Below are 14,248 nucleotides of genomic sequence, written 5' to 3'. Positions count from 1 at the left end.
GACAGCTAACCCTGTTTGTTCCAGAAAAGGCTGCACCTGGGTGTGGCCTTGCCTGAATGTGGGCAAACCTCTCCACTTTGCAGGTCTGGGCTTATGGTGCAGTTCCCAGAGGCCACCTGCAGCCTTCTCAGTAGGAGCAACCCTGAAACATTTGTTTTAACAGGAGCTCCTACAGCTGTGATGGGGCAGCCAGGACCTGGGATTCCAAAGGTCTCCCAGTTCAGAAAGTAAAAAGAAAAGAAATGCTATCCTCATAGCAATATTTCTATCCGGAAGCTGCAGGAGCCCCACACGGAAGGGTCTGATGAACACAGGCCTCTGCCTTCTTGTGTGCATGTCTTAGGAGCACTCCAGGCCCATCCTAATGAAGCAAGTACTCCATAAACACCACCCTCTCAAGCCCCTTCTCTTGGCAGCCAAAATTGTCACCTAGAAAACAAATCTGATCATGTAATTTTCCTGTCCCGAGTTGGTGGGTGACTCTCCACTGCACTCAGTACAGGGTTTTAAAATCTAAAAAAAACTGAAGTGAAACACTTTCTTTAAACCAAATCTTACATTCCCAAGATCAAAACCAGCTAAAAATAGTGACTGTAAGTTCATATTTCTAATTCTACTGGAAGTCACCTAGAACATAAGCTAACCTAATGGAGGGTCTCCCCACATCAAGATTAGGTCACTGTCATATTTGTGTGTTGACCTGGGTATGGAATGATATTCTGTTCTTTCTCCTCTGCCTTTAAATGTCCATTTTAAGTCTGCCACACACTCTCCAGTGCACAGTAGAGCACTCACCCCAGTCCCCAGCCTGGCCTGGCCCAGCCCTTGGATCTGTCTGCCAACAGGCTTCTATTCTGGGTCAGCAGATGCCCCTTTCCCTTCTTCCAGAGCTACAAATCCACTCATTCTCAAGATCCAGCTGAAAAGTAGCCTTCTGCCCACTTACCCATCCTAAAGGAGTGGCTTGCCAGGGATGGGGACATTCAACGAATCTCTCTCAGGTCACTTACTGTGTGGTACTGTCACTTGTATTGTCTCCCTGATGGGACACAGGCATCTGGAGGATGGGCAGGTTTTATTCATGCCTGCTTCCCACTATGCATGCAATGTTTGGTACTAGAGTCCTTAGTTTGTCTCAGTGAGAAAGGTAAATAAAGGGTAAATAGTTAAAAATATAATTTGCTGCCTTTGGGAAGTTAGGAAAAATTAAGGCCTTTCTTCAATGTTGCTTCCCTGAATGAAAAGTTAAACATGAACAAATTCCCTGGAACCTGAGGCCTGCACTTGATCTCAGTGGCTTTCAGCCTCAATGCAGAGGAGCTGTGCCCTGGAGCTGGGGATGGAGGCCCAGGTCCACATGGTCTGTGAAAAAGTAGCCACTCATTTCCAAAAACACGGCCAACAATCCAGAGTGGACGCAGGATGAATTACAAATGGCACTGTTGTGAATCCTGAGCAAATGGAAGAAATTCTGGGCTAACAAAATGTAAATTCATTCCACAAAAAACCTTTAGTGCATAGCTCAGGAAACAGTCAAGGGTCCATGATCATCTCAGTTCAGAAAATTCTACATTGCTCCTGAAGTGGTTTGTCTTTACCCTTGTAACTATCTAATAAAAATAGGAGAAAGCAATCTAGTTGTCATTTCACTCTTTCCCGCCGCTCCTTACCCAGAATCACGCCATTGGGTTCCTCTGGGGGTTGCCACACGATCCGCACTGCCGTGAGCCTCACCTCGGGGAACACCAGCCTCACAGGAGGGCCTGGAGCTGGGAGAAACACAGGATGTGGATGCACATAGGATCTGAGGTCAGTTGTGCACTACTTTTGGGACACTGCTCATGGTGGAAAATGCTGAAGTTTTTGATGAATCACTTTTGGAATCTACATGGCTTTGTGTGGCTCCCTAACAATTTTGGAAAAACACCTCATTTTTAATTCTACCCATCTGCTTTCCAAGTTTTCCAAGTTTCGAAAGCAGAGCTCATAAACTACTCAGGGAGTGGTGCAAATGCAGCTAGTATATTGCAGAACTAGTCCCCTGGCCACTAATAATAATTCTGCAGAGTGTGCAGCCAGTTGGAAGAAGATGATACTAATCTGAGCTCAGACTCCTTTACTGGGTTTGACATCTACAGAGTGGGTGTGAGACAAGGCATCCTGAAATCCCTTCCAACTCTAAATGGAGGTTAAACTATTGATGAAGCAACATGTTGGCAATCAATGCTTTATCTCTTATGCATGCCACCCCTCTCCTGCCTTGTCCTAGAAAATTAAGAGTTGATGTGCCCAAATGCATATAATAATTTTCTGTGGTTCAGTGCACTGATAATTCAAAAAGCAGTTGTGTATTGTGGAACCACTGAATAATATGGTCATAACCCTCATAAAATTTATTTGCTTAAATGAATAGACAAGTTAGTGTGTGGCCAGGATGGGAAATTCTTGTTGGACTTAATCATGAATTGATTCCGGGTAAGAGGCCATGGGCATGTGACAATCAATACAGAAACAGAACGAGGAGGCCCACAACAGCCACCGTGGACAGCTGAATTCTGCCTCGAGCTACTAAACTAGCATCAGTATTTAAAAATTTGAATAGGTCTTATGACACTTATATTTGGGCAAATAAATGTCCGAAGGAGAACATGAGCTCACAGACTCAGACTAATTCACAAATATGTGAGCTAGGAGGGCAATTGTGACATTGGCCTCCTCCAAGATGAACATTTGGATTATGTTGAAATGAGAGGGAGGAAAGACGTGTTTCTATTAGGACTGAGAAAGAAGAGGAAACATCATTCCAGACTAGCCAATGTGTCCTTTAGGAAGAGCAGATGGCAGGAGACAGGGAGTTGAGGAGTCTCTAAAATGCCCCTGGGACTTCATCTGAGCCTCGCTTCATACAGCCTGCAGTGAAACCATGTCCACTTCCCATTTCCCTGCTGGGTCCCATCCACCTGAGCCTCTGGGCTGGGGAAGGATGAGGACCTGCGTGCAGTGCTCGATTCTCTGCAGAGGCCAAGCCTTGCTGTAGTCCCTCTGAGAACAAGGGAGGGACAGTTTCCACTCTGCAGGTAGAGTGCATTTGGGGCTCATTAGTCACCTTGGTGAGATGCTTAAGAAAAGCTGCACTTGTTTCCATTCTGTCAGATGCCTCTGATTCCAGGGTGAGTGTTTTGGGGGAGATGGGTAATATTTTCCCCTGACACTTTCATTACAGTCTCTTTAAAAATGAAAATGTAAGGGAGCTAACCTTTAAGTGTTTGACATCTGCAAAGTGGAAAAACATATTTACTGATGATTCAGACTTCTATAAAAACAAAATCAGCAAGATATGCTTGTTACTCAGTCTGGAAACACAGGGGTCTGGGGACCCTGGGAGCCATCAAACGTACCGCTCTCTACATGGGAACTTATAATTATGTCTCATTACACAAATGGTGAGACCTGGGCAGTCCCCTAAGCATTGGGACCCACTGGCCCAGAGTGGATTTGTAACTAGCTTTGTATAGGCACCATCAAGATGAGCAGCTCACATTTTACAGCCGGCCCACCCCTGGCCAGCACTGCCCAAGGCAGAGTTATGACTGAAATTCTGCATAGCTTCATAATCAGGCTGTAAAAATCCACTCCAGGCTGAAATTGGCCATATAAATGCTCAGTGACTGAAAAACAATTTTGTTTTGTTTCCCTCAACTGAGAAAAAAAAGTGGTTGGAAAATTATGTTAAAAACACTCACAATCCAAATTGTTTGGATTGGGAAAGCAACCCAGGGAGGCGGTGAGGCCAGTGAGAGTGCCAGCCTTGTACATACCATCATCCTTGGTACGCTCGAGGATGAGAGGCATGCTGGGGACCCCGTTCCCGATGCGGGTGAACGCCAGCACCTGGAGCTCGTACAGCACGAACTTGCGCAGGCCGGCCAGCAGTGCCGACCTCGTGTGGTTCCCCCGCACGGTATGACTTCTGGGCTCAGGATCCAAGTCTTTGGCTCGGTACAGAATCTGAAGCATCAACATACAAGTGCGGACAGTTGTGATCATGCTGTGTTGGGAAGGGTCTCTGTGGGCACAGGGCAGGCTTGTAACCATAAGGCTGGGACCAGCCAACTGGGTGCAGCTGTGTGAGGAGTGTGGACTCAGGTTCTATACCCTGGCATTGGGGAGGAAGATGATGATGAAGTGACTGAATACCAGAAGGGGCGCTTGAGCTAACACTCAGCCCACAGCTTGGTGGGTTGGCTGCCTGGCCACAATTGTCAAGATCTGAAGCACTCAGCTGCAGCTATGCCAGCCGTACCCACTAAAACAAGGACTCAATTATGAACATGGGCCTTCTGCATCCTGCAAAAGGAGCCAATAGCTCCATGGAAACTGGTTCCTGCCCCTGTAGACTCTCTGTTCCCCACAAGAACCTGAGCCCTGAGCCATATCAAAGCCATCCTGAGATGCGCTCCTCCAGGGCCCTCCTTCTCCTACAGAGTTCCTATGTCTTCCCTCCATGCTCATCCCCTCTCTCCAAACTCTTCCCAGAGATCAGTGACTCAGAGGTCATAAAAGGCAAGCTCTCCAGGGAAGAGTTTGAAAAGAGCAATGGAAATCATTCTTGTCTGAGATCCAGGAATGTGGTGTGCTGTTGTGGTCACCTGAACCTAGGACTAGCATATATCATGGCTTGGTTATATGTCATGGCACTGCCATGTATCATGGGGACAGAAGGAAGCAATTAAAATACCCAGGGAAGAGGGGTGACATGATAACAGCTGGGGGAAAACAAAGAACAGGTGTCTAAATTACGGAAAGGCAAAAAGGAGACTGCTCGTAATCTGTGGAGCAGCAGAGAAAGAAGTGTGGCCTTGCTGGCCAAAACCAGAGACCCTCATCCCACTGCTTGGGAGTGCTGAGCTGAGGCGCAGAATCAGGAGATGGTTTTCATCACCCTCCAGTGGTGAACAGGAAATAGGTTTTCAATGGTCCAGGTAGATGCATGGAAGACAGAACCCAGAGAAGCTGGGACAGGTCCAAGTCTCAGAGGCAGGTGGCACTGCCTAGGACCGTCCTGGGCCTTTACAATATTTACAAACAACACACACATCTATCTGCACTTAGCAAGTCAGGAGCACTTCATAAAATAGCCCCTTGCTTCTCACACCACCTCTGGGAAGCTGCCAGTATCATTCCCATTTTACAAGTGAGGAAACAGGTGTGGAGTGAAGAAGCTGTCAAGGCACCTCAGCCGGTGCTGTGCAGAGCCAGTGCCTGAGCTCCTGGACTTCCAGCTCCTTCTCCACCAGCTGGGCATTCCATAAGCACGTATGCTTCATTCCCAGACTGCAATGAGCGCAGAGGACAGCTAATGGGAAAATCAGGAAAGGGGAAGTGTCTGAGGATCTGTGAGAAAATCGGAGTCTGTTTGGTAGCAACCTCACAGCAGCTCCACGAGGAGAGCAAGGTCACCATGACACATACCTTGTAACCTAGTATAAGCCCATTCTGGTCCTGCTCGGGGACAGATGCCCATGTCAGTAAAATCTGGGTGGAGCTGACGGCCTGGGCAGACACGTTTTCTGGAGCTGCTGAGGGAACTGTAGAGAAGGAGTGACATCGATTGGCATCAGAAGTCTAAAGGCTTCTACAAATAAAGGTCCAATTTTCACCCAAATAATCAAGTTGTCCTTGAAAAATGATGTATTCTGAGAGTTTTGTAGGGATCAGATTAAACCTGCAGGAGTATAACAGATATGTAAATCTCTTTAATGTTACCAACAAATTCCATAAATCCTGGGTATTTAGAGCTCAATTTTACCCGAGTCCACCCAGCAAGAAAATATGCTTGGTCTGTTCTCTGTAATAACTTGTGGAAACTTCAGGCTTTTATCTCAAATAAGAAATCCTCACTTTCAGACAGCTCAGTGGCGTCTCTGAACAGGGCATTCTGCAATGGGGGCAGGGGCCAGAGCAAAGACCTTACAATGTACACAAAGGGAAGGGGAGGGGCGGTTTGCCTGTGTCTGTCTCTCTGTTAGGTGTTCTCAGATTTCTAATTGAGTGTAGTCCCAAAGTGACCCAATGAGGCAGTTGTCATTATCCTTTTTGCAGACGAGAGGACTAAGGCTTAAGGAACCTCATTTCATTCTATTTAAATGGATGCTGTTTTTCACAAGGAGATGCCTACAGAGGCCCTTGTGCATGTAGTTTTCCTGATTTTATGGAAGGTCTTCTTTTCTCTGTTTACCCTGATACTGAACTCATTGTTTTGCTATGTGTGCCGGGATTCAGGTATGATGTGTAAAAAGACAACAGTAAAACCTTAAAAACAAGGACTTCATATTCTAGACAGTCTCAATGACTTCACTATTTTTCTATGGTGCCCACTCACTCTTCAAGGCCATTCAGACAGGAAAATATGGATCTGGGTAAGTCCCCAAGCAAGTCAGAGGATACACCTCTGATTTTACGGGTCATAAGCAAAGAGGAACTCTGAACCTGGGCCTAAAGGTCACACTGTACCCCAGGGCCACTGTGGTATAAAAGGAGGAATGCACTTCAAGTTTTCCACATCTCACAGTAGGCATCAGAGAGGTACCTGTCTGTTACTTGGGCTCTGAGGTCACTACCAAGTGCAGAGTCATCTTTTGAACTGGGAGGCCATGATGCTCCTCAGGAAGAAGCAGCTCAGGAGCAAGAGCAAACCCAGAGTGGACCTGAGGATGCCGTTCCACCCCCAGCCTCACTGCCCCACGTGGGAAACTGCTAAGTGCAGCACTTTCACCGAGCAGGTGCTTGGTCCTGAAGACAGGGAGGTGGTGATGCTGTAACCAGGTGTCTCACGAGGATGAGCAAGAGATGGGAGTGCTGGGTGTAGTTTTTGGAAGCTGGACAGACACCTGCAGTCCTCCAGGGCCCAGGCTGGGGGCACACACGTAAGCTTTCCCCACTCATTCATTCATTTACTCAGGTGGCATGACTTCCTCCTGTTTTGTAGAGGCTGTGAGGACCCAGTTCACCTGAATACAGCCAGAGCCTGCGTCTGCACAATATTGCTGCTCTTGGACATTGGATCACATCATAGTTTCATGCCACATGCTCTGATCTTTGTTAGGTGTTGAATCGTGTACCCCTCTGAATCCATACTTTGGAGTCAAACCGTAATTGGAAATAGGGCTATTGCAGATGTAATCAGTTAAGGTGTGTCACACTGGAGTAAGGTGGGCTTTAATCTAGCAATGGATGTCCTTACAAAAAGGAGAATTTGTAGACACACACACAGGGAGAGTGCACGGGAATGAACAGACCCACACACAGGGACAACACCATAGAAAGGTGAGTCAAGGACTTCCAGGATCAGGAGAGGGCCTAAGGGAGACCTTCCCCCACATCTCCAGCTGGGGCACAGCCCCCTGATGCCTGACCTCAGACTCCTGGCCTCCAGGATTCTGAGACAATACATTACTATTGTTTAAGCCACCTGGTTTGGGGTACTCTGTTATAACACTACTATAGTTTTTAAAAAATTTTTAAAGTTATAGGTGGACACAATACCTTTATTTTATTTATTTATTTTTATGTGGTGCTAAGGATTAAACCCAGTGCCTCACATGTGCTAGGTAAGCACTCTACCTCTGAGCCACAACCCCAGCCCCAGTTTTTAAGACAAAACACCAGAAGTCATTAGTCTTAGATATTTGGCAAGCTTAATTGAGATACTAGTTTAGCTCACAGTGTCTTCTTCTTCTTCTTCTTTTTTTTTTTTTTTTTTTTTTTTTGGTTTTTTGCACTGGGGATTTAACCCAGAGGCCTTTTACCACTGAGCTACATGCCAAGCCCTTTTATTTTGAGACAGGGCCTCACTAAGTTGCTGAGGCCAGCCTCAAACTTGGGATCCTTCTGTCTCAGCCTCCAGAATTACTGGGATTACAATCACTGTGCTTGGCATCAACTAATAATTTCTGCAGACCCACAGTGAGCCATAGTCTAATAATATAATCTGCTGAGGAGATGCTGATCCTTGGGTAAGGGGCCTCACCCACATGCAGAGATCTTCCCAGGGGGTGGGGGGAATCACAGAGAAGTCCTGGAAGGGCCAAGACCTTGGGTGCCCACCCCAAGAAGGTCCATTTCCTGACTCCTGATAGCCCTGGGGGCAGCACCTTTCCCCTCCCTCCTGAGTACCTCTCCTTACTGCCCAGCCCTGAATCTGCTGCCATAGTAGGTCAGTAAATGTGTCTACAAAATAGAAAAGTCACCTGGTTACCTGTTAGGAAAAGTCACAGTGACCATCTCTATGTTTTGGAGGGAGATACTGCTGGTCAGCTTAATCTAGTAGACAAGCTTTCTTTTCAAACATGTCAGTTGAGAGTCATTCACTCAATTGTTCAATCATTCAATGAAATAATGTCAATTTATATGAGCAGATATGTGATACAGAGAAGGGATATTTGTGATTTTAAGTTTATTCAGTTCTCAGAACAGGAAGGATGCTTGTCTCAGGTGCCAGTCCCTGTCCCAGTTGCATTCCAGCTGTGGCTTCGGCATGGCCCCTGCAGACTCCCTGAGCGGACAAGGGGCTCCTATTGGTTGTCTCAAATGCTACTATGTCCTTTTCCATGAAATGGTTTTTACATTTGCTTATTTATAAAAAAGAGTAGCAAACAAAATAGACTAACAAACTATGAACTAAAGGAGTCACTATCATTAAATGGAATGTAAACCTAAAATTTATCTGAAATTACTTAAGGTATGAAACCAAGTATAATGTATGCCCACAAGTTTAGTCTATGTTCTCAAAACTCTGTCTCTTGTCTATAAGAAGAAGGGCCATTGTCATAACAACCCAACTGCTCCACCTCCTGGACCCTTATCTATTTCCTTCGAGTCAGTCTTTGAAACAATAAGTGCCCAATTCTCACTGCAGACCTACAAATAACCACTGATTTTCTATGATGTGGTAGGTAATATATGCATCCATTTATTAGAGGACCACGCATGTCCCCAAAGAATGAGGTCAACCTGATGACTTTAGCGACTTGGGCTTTGTGCTTGGAACATGGCTGGGTTTTTCATAAGGAGACAGCTGGGTCGAGCTGTTAAAGAAGAGAAAATGGCAAAGTTCAAGATTAAAATTTTCAGCCAATTCAAATTCCACCCAGGCAAAATCTGCCATTTAGTTACAAGATATGTTTTTAAGATTTGAAAAAGAAATACCTTACATCTGTTCTGAGGTAGGTTCAACATCTTTTCCAATCTGACATCTTAAGTTTTGCAATATTCTTAGAAATTTCCCTTTCATTAAAAAACAAATCCATTCAAAACACTTATTTTCTTCTTCTCTACCTATTCTCTCCTCTCTTTGGGATTTCTTACTGTGCAGTTCACTGATGCTCCTCATGTGGTCTCTTTTGATTTTTAAGGCCTCATTTATCCTTACAATATATCATAAGATGTCATGGAAGAAATTAGACTGCATTTCAAAACCATAAATTTCACTTAAATGTGGTTCAAGATGTTCTGCTCCATGTTTCCAATCCCTTTTCAGTATTCCTGCTAACTGTGCCATTTTTCAGTTCCAAAGAACTATTGTTTTCATGGAGGTGAGACTTGAACCCGGGTCAGCAGCTTTGCTCTCTTCCTCAGCTCTCTCTCCAATCCCTTCCCATCCCATTGGCTCCACAGTTCAGCCTGTGACTTCATTAACCTCATCTCCCCTCCTCATGCTAAGCAGTGCCTGGCAGGATGGATCTCTGCTGAGGAGGGTGAGTGTCAGCAGGAGCAGGGAAGCTAAGAAGTCACAACTGTTGCAACAGAAAGGTCTTGCTGGTCAGAAGGAGAAGTCTTCCACATGAGCAGTCACCAAAAGCTCCGTGCAGAGGAGGAAGAACTGAAGTCCTGCAACACCACAGCATTGGAGGGGGCACCTGAGGGTTTCGCAGTGTGACTGGGGGCTGCCATGGAGAATCAGCACCTACCATAAAGGGCTTGGCCTGAAAGGGGTCCCAACATTAAAAATCTCTGAAATCTAAATTGTCTGATCTTAAAATGAATACCAAAACCCAATTATCCAAATTATGATGAAGCCACTTGAACCAAAACTCTTCTTTACAGACAGATGTGTTGCACTTTATTCAGTTGTTGCACTAACTGAATAAAGTTCAATGAAAATCTAAAAGATAGTTTTCTGTAAGCCATACCCTCAAAAGAAGAAAAGACATAATAATGAAGAAAGAGAAGCTTCAGCTGCAGAAACATCAAGTCAACTATAAACACAACCACACTGCAGTCCACAGTTCATTCTGCGTAGGCTACATTTGATTCCCCTCCAGAGCACATGAGACAACAGACTAAGACAAAACCAACTCCAATATGCTTCTCTTGATATGAAATCTAATCCTCCATATTAAATGAAATGTTGTAGTCCCTACAAAAATGAAACTGCTTGAGAAAGACCCTTCAAGTTACTGTGAAAGAGAACCAAGATTGTTTGAAGTAAACAAAGCCAGAAGAAAAACATGTGGAATGAGCTTATCTACAGAACATTATCCTCTGCATTATCTAAACCTGTAAAAATAGGTTTTCAATGGCTGGAAAGGTTCCTACAAAAAATATAGACCCAATTCAGAAATTCTGCATTGGTTAACTCTGTTTTTAAGAGTATTCTTTGAAAAGTTATCAAAGCAATGTTTCTATTTTCTCTATTTTTATACAACATGTAGTTTGTTGTTTTTTGAATGAAATTACTAAGAATAGTTTAGCTGGGTATAAAACTTCAATTTGAGGGTTCTTTCCTAGCAGTCCCTGCAACAAAGTGATTCCATCTTCTTCTGACCCCCATGGTACTTGAGAAGTTATTTCAACCAAGCTGTCATAATCACCTCTGCAGGTCATCTGTCTTTCACTCCCAATTGTCTTTATGGTTCTCTCTTTGGCTTTGGTGTTTAGCAGTTGTAGCAGAAGGCATTTTGGTGTGGATTTATTTTTACTTATATTTGGGATCTACCCTTCTTCAGTCTGATGAAAATGTCTTTCATCAATTCTGGTATTTCTCAGCCATTCTTTGAAGATATCTTCCTTATATCCCTTTTGAGTCCTATTAGATGTGTATTAGACCTCTCACTCTGGTCTTTGTCTTTCTATCTCTGTTATATTTTCAATTTTTATGTCTTTGTGTGTTTTCAGTTTCTGGCTCAAATCTAACTTTCAGTTTGGCAATTCTCTTTCTGGTAGTATCTAAACTGCTTTTTGCCTCAATAATTAGAGTTTTATTTTCAGAGACTGTTCTATATAGTTCTTTCTATGAAAAAAATCTGCTTTAAAAATTGTATCTTAATCTTTAAAGTTTAAATGATTTTCCTTAGTAATTTGAAACTTTAATAATTTCAAATGTACTTATTACACATTCTTTCAAACTAGTATGCATTTGAAAGCAATCAGGTCCTCTGTACTTTCTTTTTTAAAAGCTGTTTCATGTTTACCTGTGGCAGAGTATTTCCTTGTGCATCTGTTAATTTTCTCATTGTAAAAAGGGCTAGGTTTTATTTGGGACAATTTGGCTGTGACAATATTTGTTCAGAGAGAAGTTGTATTTGCTTTTGTTGGGTGTGCAGAAGGTCTGGCTTGCAGCCAGTTTCTTTCTTTATTTTGGAGGTATTTTTCTCTTTGTTTCATTCTGTTTTGGAGAAGAGGACAATCTCCAGTATGGTACAATATAGAGCTATTTCAGTATGGTGATGTTTCTCTGAGAATGAAAAGATATTAATGTAAATGAGGACAATCTTCAGTGCTTCTGAACATAGGCAAAATGCAAAAATCTATGCACTACACTTATTTTAATAACATTTTATCTATACAAAAGACTGAGCTTTTCTTCAAAAAACATTTGTATTGTGATGTAATCCATATATTCTAGAATCCACCTATTTCGAGTGTACAATTCAGTATATTTAGTGTATTCAGAATTGTGCAACCATTACCATAAGGAACTTTAGTTTTCATTACCCCCAAAGGAACCCTATACCCATTACAAATTGCCCCATTCCACAGGCCCTTCCTCGGGCTTAGGCAACCAGAAATCTACTCTCTGGTTCTGTAGATTTGTCTATATTAGACATGTCATATAAATGAAGTCATACAGTATATGATATTTTGTGTCTGGCTTCTTTCACTTAGTATGATATTTTCAAGGTTCATCTACCAGATTGTATCATATTATGTACCAGAATTTCATTCCTTTTTATTGCTAAATTATCCTTTGTATGGATAAATCATATTTTACTTATCTATTTGTCAACTGATGAACATTTGGTTCTTCCTGCTTTTTTGGTTATTATAATGAATGCTGCTATGAACATTCATGGTCAAATTTTTATGTAGACAAACCTTTTCAGTCTTCTTGGGTACACACCTAGGAGTGGAATAGCTGTGTAATATGGTAATATTATGTTGACTCTTTTGAGGAGCATCAGTTGTTTTCTGAAGTCATTTGCATCATTTTGCATTGAATCACCAAACTGTAAGGGTTCCAGTTTCTTCACATCTCACCAATACCTGCTATTGTCCATCTTTTGAAATAATTTTAGCTATTTTAGTATATGAAGTGATACCTCATTATGGTTTGATTTGCATTTCCTTACTGACTAATGGTGTTGAGCATCTTTTCATGTGCTTATTGGCCATTTGTCTATCTCCTGTGGAGAAATGTCTACTCAGACATTTGCCCAGTTAATTGGATCATTTATCTTTTTTACTATGAAGTAAGAGATCTTTATATATTCTAGAAACAAACTTCTTGTCAGATATATGATTTGAAAATGTTTTCTTCCCTTTTTTTGCATTTTGTGTATAAAATTCTTTGAAGCACAAAAGTTCTCACTCTGATGAGACCCAATTTACCTATTTTTTTTTTCTTTCATTGCTTGTACTTTTGGTTTCTGGGACCAAAGTCTACATTAATTTCTCTTCTGGGAGTTTCTGGGTCCCTCATAAGAGCCTGAACCTGAGTGACGCCAGGCTTAGTCATTTTTCCCCATCCACAGTCTAGGTGGACACAAGTGAAACTCTGTGGGCAGATTCTTTTAACCTTAATATGGAAGAGCCTTATCCTCACACAAGAGCTTAGGTCCCAAATCCCATTTCTGCAGGCTCACCTTCCTGCTCCTTCATGTGCATCAAACCCTGAGTCCTCACAATGCCAGGATGGATCCAGCCCACTGCGTAGCACTTGCTGCTTGGTTTTCAGTTCCCTTTATGCTGCTGACACCTGGAGATTTCACTGTTTGTCTTCTGAGCATACCATTAATTTTAAAATTGTAAAAATTTCTATTATATCCACAATTTTATAGTTGGGTATAGCAAAAGATTTTTTTTAATATTTTATTTTGGCTCAGAGTGTATGGCTCAGTGGCAGAGCGATTGCCTAGCAGACATGAGGCCCTGGGTTCAATCCTCAGCACCACACACACACACACACACACACACACACACTATTGTTCTTCCTGTTACTGGATTTAGAACTAGCCCTTAAATTTTCTCAAATTCTCTACTTTGTTACAAAGACTTGGAAGTTGAAGATAATATAGCTTTCTAAAAATCCACTTGCTCAGTCATAAGCCAAGCTTCCGTGTGTCTCAATCTCTTCTAATATACTAAAACCTAGTCTGAACAAAGCCCAGACTTGCTTCAGCAAGACCCTCTCTCCCAGTCCCCTGGGGACATGCCAGTCAGCATGACAGCAAGCCCTCAGTGGCTCCATTAGCAGGTTCTGGGTTCACATTGCACGAGGAGAAGATTCTTGCCTGACAACAATTCTCTGTCTCCCTGCTCCTGTTTAAATTCTTCCACCTGCCCCAACTGTCCCCTGATTGGGCCCCCAGAAAATGAGGAGGAAATAAAGTCACGAACCTCATGAAAACTTTAGCTTGGAGTTTGTGACTGAGAGTGGACCAAAGTCAGGGAGGGCCCTGGGAACCCAGTGCAATCCAGGTAACAGCAATGTCAATTCAGACCTACATGGTGTCTGTGGTTTGAGGAATGAGCAAAGGAGATGAGAAGATGCTTCTCAGTGCCTCTCAGAGATTCCACAGCCCGACTCATGCAGGAAGTGGTGCCTGCAGATACACTGTATACCCCAAGCAGTCTGTGCTGCCACCCCTGGCCACCTGGAGGGCCAAGGGCCAGTGCTGTGACACACCTAAAGCTGTGACTGCACACACAGGGCCCTAGCTGGCACTGGGTAATCAGGCAGTAGAGGAAG

The 14,248-nt window shown here is 43.3% G+C and overlaps 1 protein-coding gene across 1 annotated transcript in view; it reads right to left on the bottom strand.

The window, feature by feature from the left end:
• Sdk1 (sidekick cell adhesion molecule 1) overlaps positions 1-14,248 on the bottom strand; it is a 903,256-nt gene that overhangs the window by 103,023 nt on the left and 785,985 nt on the right. Inside the window, exons 26-28 of the mRNA XM_077802503.1 lie at positions 5,473-5,588; positions 3,819-4,008; positions 1,671-1,769 (exon numbers count right to left, since the gene is read on the bottom strand). Of these exons, the coding sequence (XP_077658629.1) occupies positions 1,671-1,769; positions 3,819-4,008; positions 5,473-5,588 (405 nt within the window). The remainder of the gene's footprint in view (positions 1-1,670; positions 1,770-3,818; positions 4,009-5,472; positions 5,589-14,248) is intronic.

This window comes from Urocitellus parryii, chromosome 9 (genome assembly GCF_045843805.1).
Source record: "Urocitellus parryii isolate mUroPar1 chromosome 9, mUroPar1.hap1, whole genome shotgun sequence".
Classification (NCBI taxonomy): domain Eukaryota; kingdom Metazoa; phylum Chordata; class Mammalia; order Rodentia; family Sciuridae; genus Urocitellus; species Urocitellus parryii.
The sequence above is the reverse complement of the archived record's forward strand: the minus strand, read 5'-3'. Positions and strand labels throughout refer to the sequence as shown.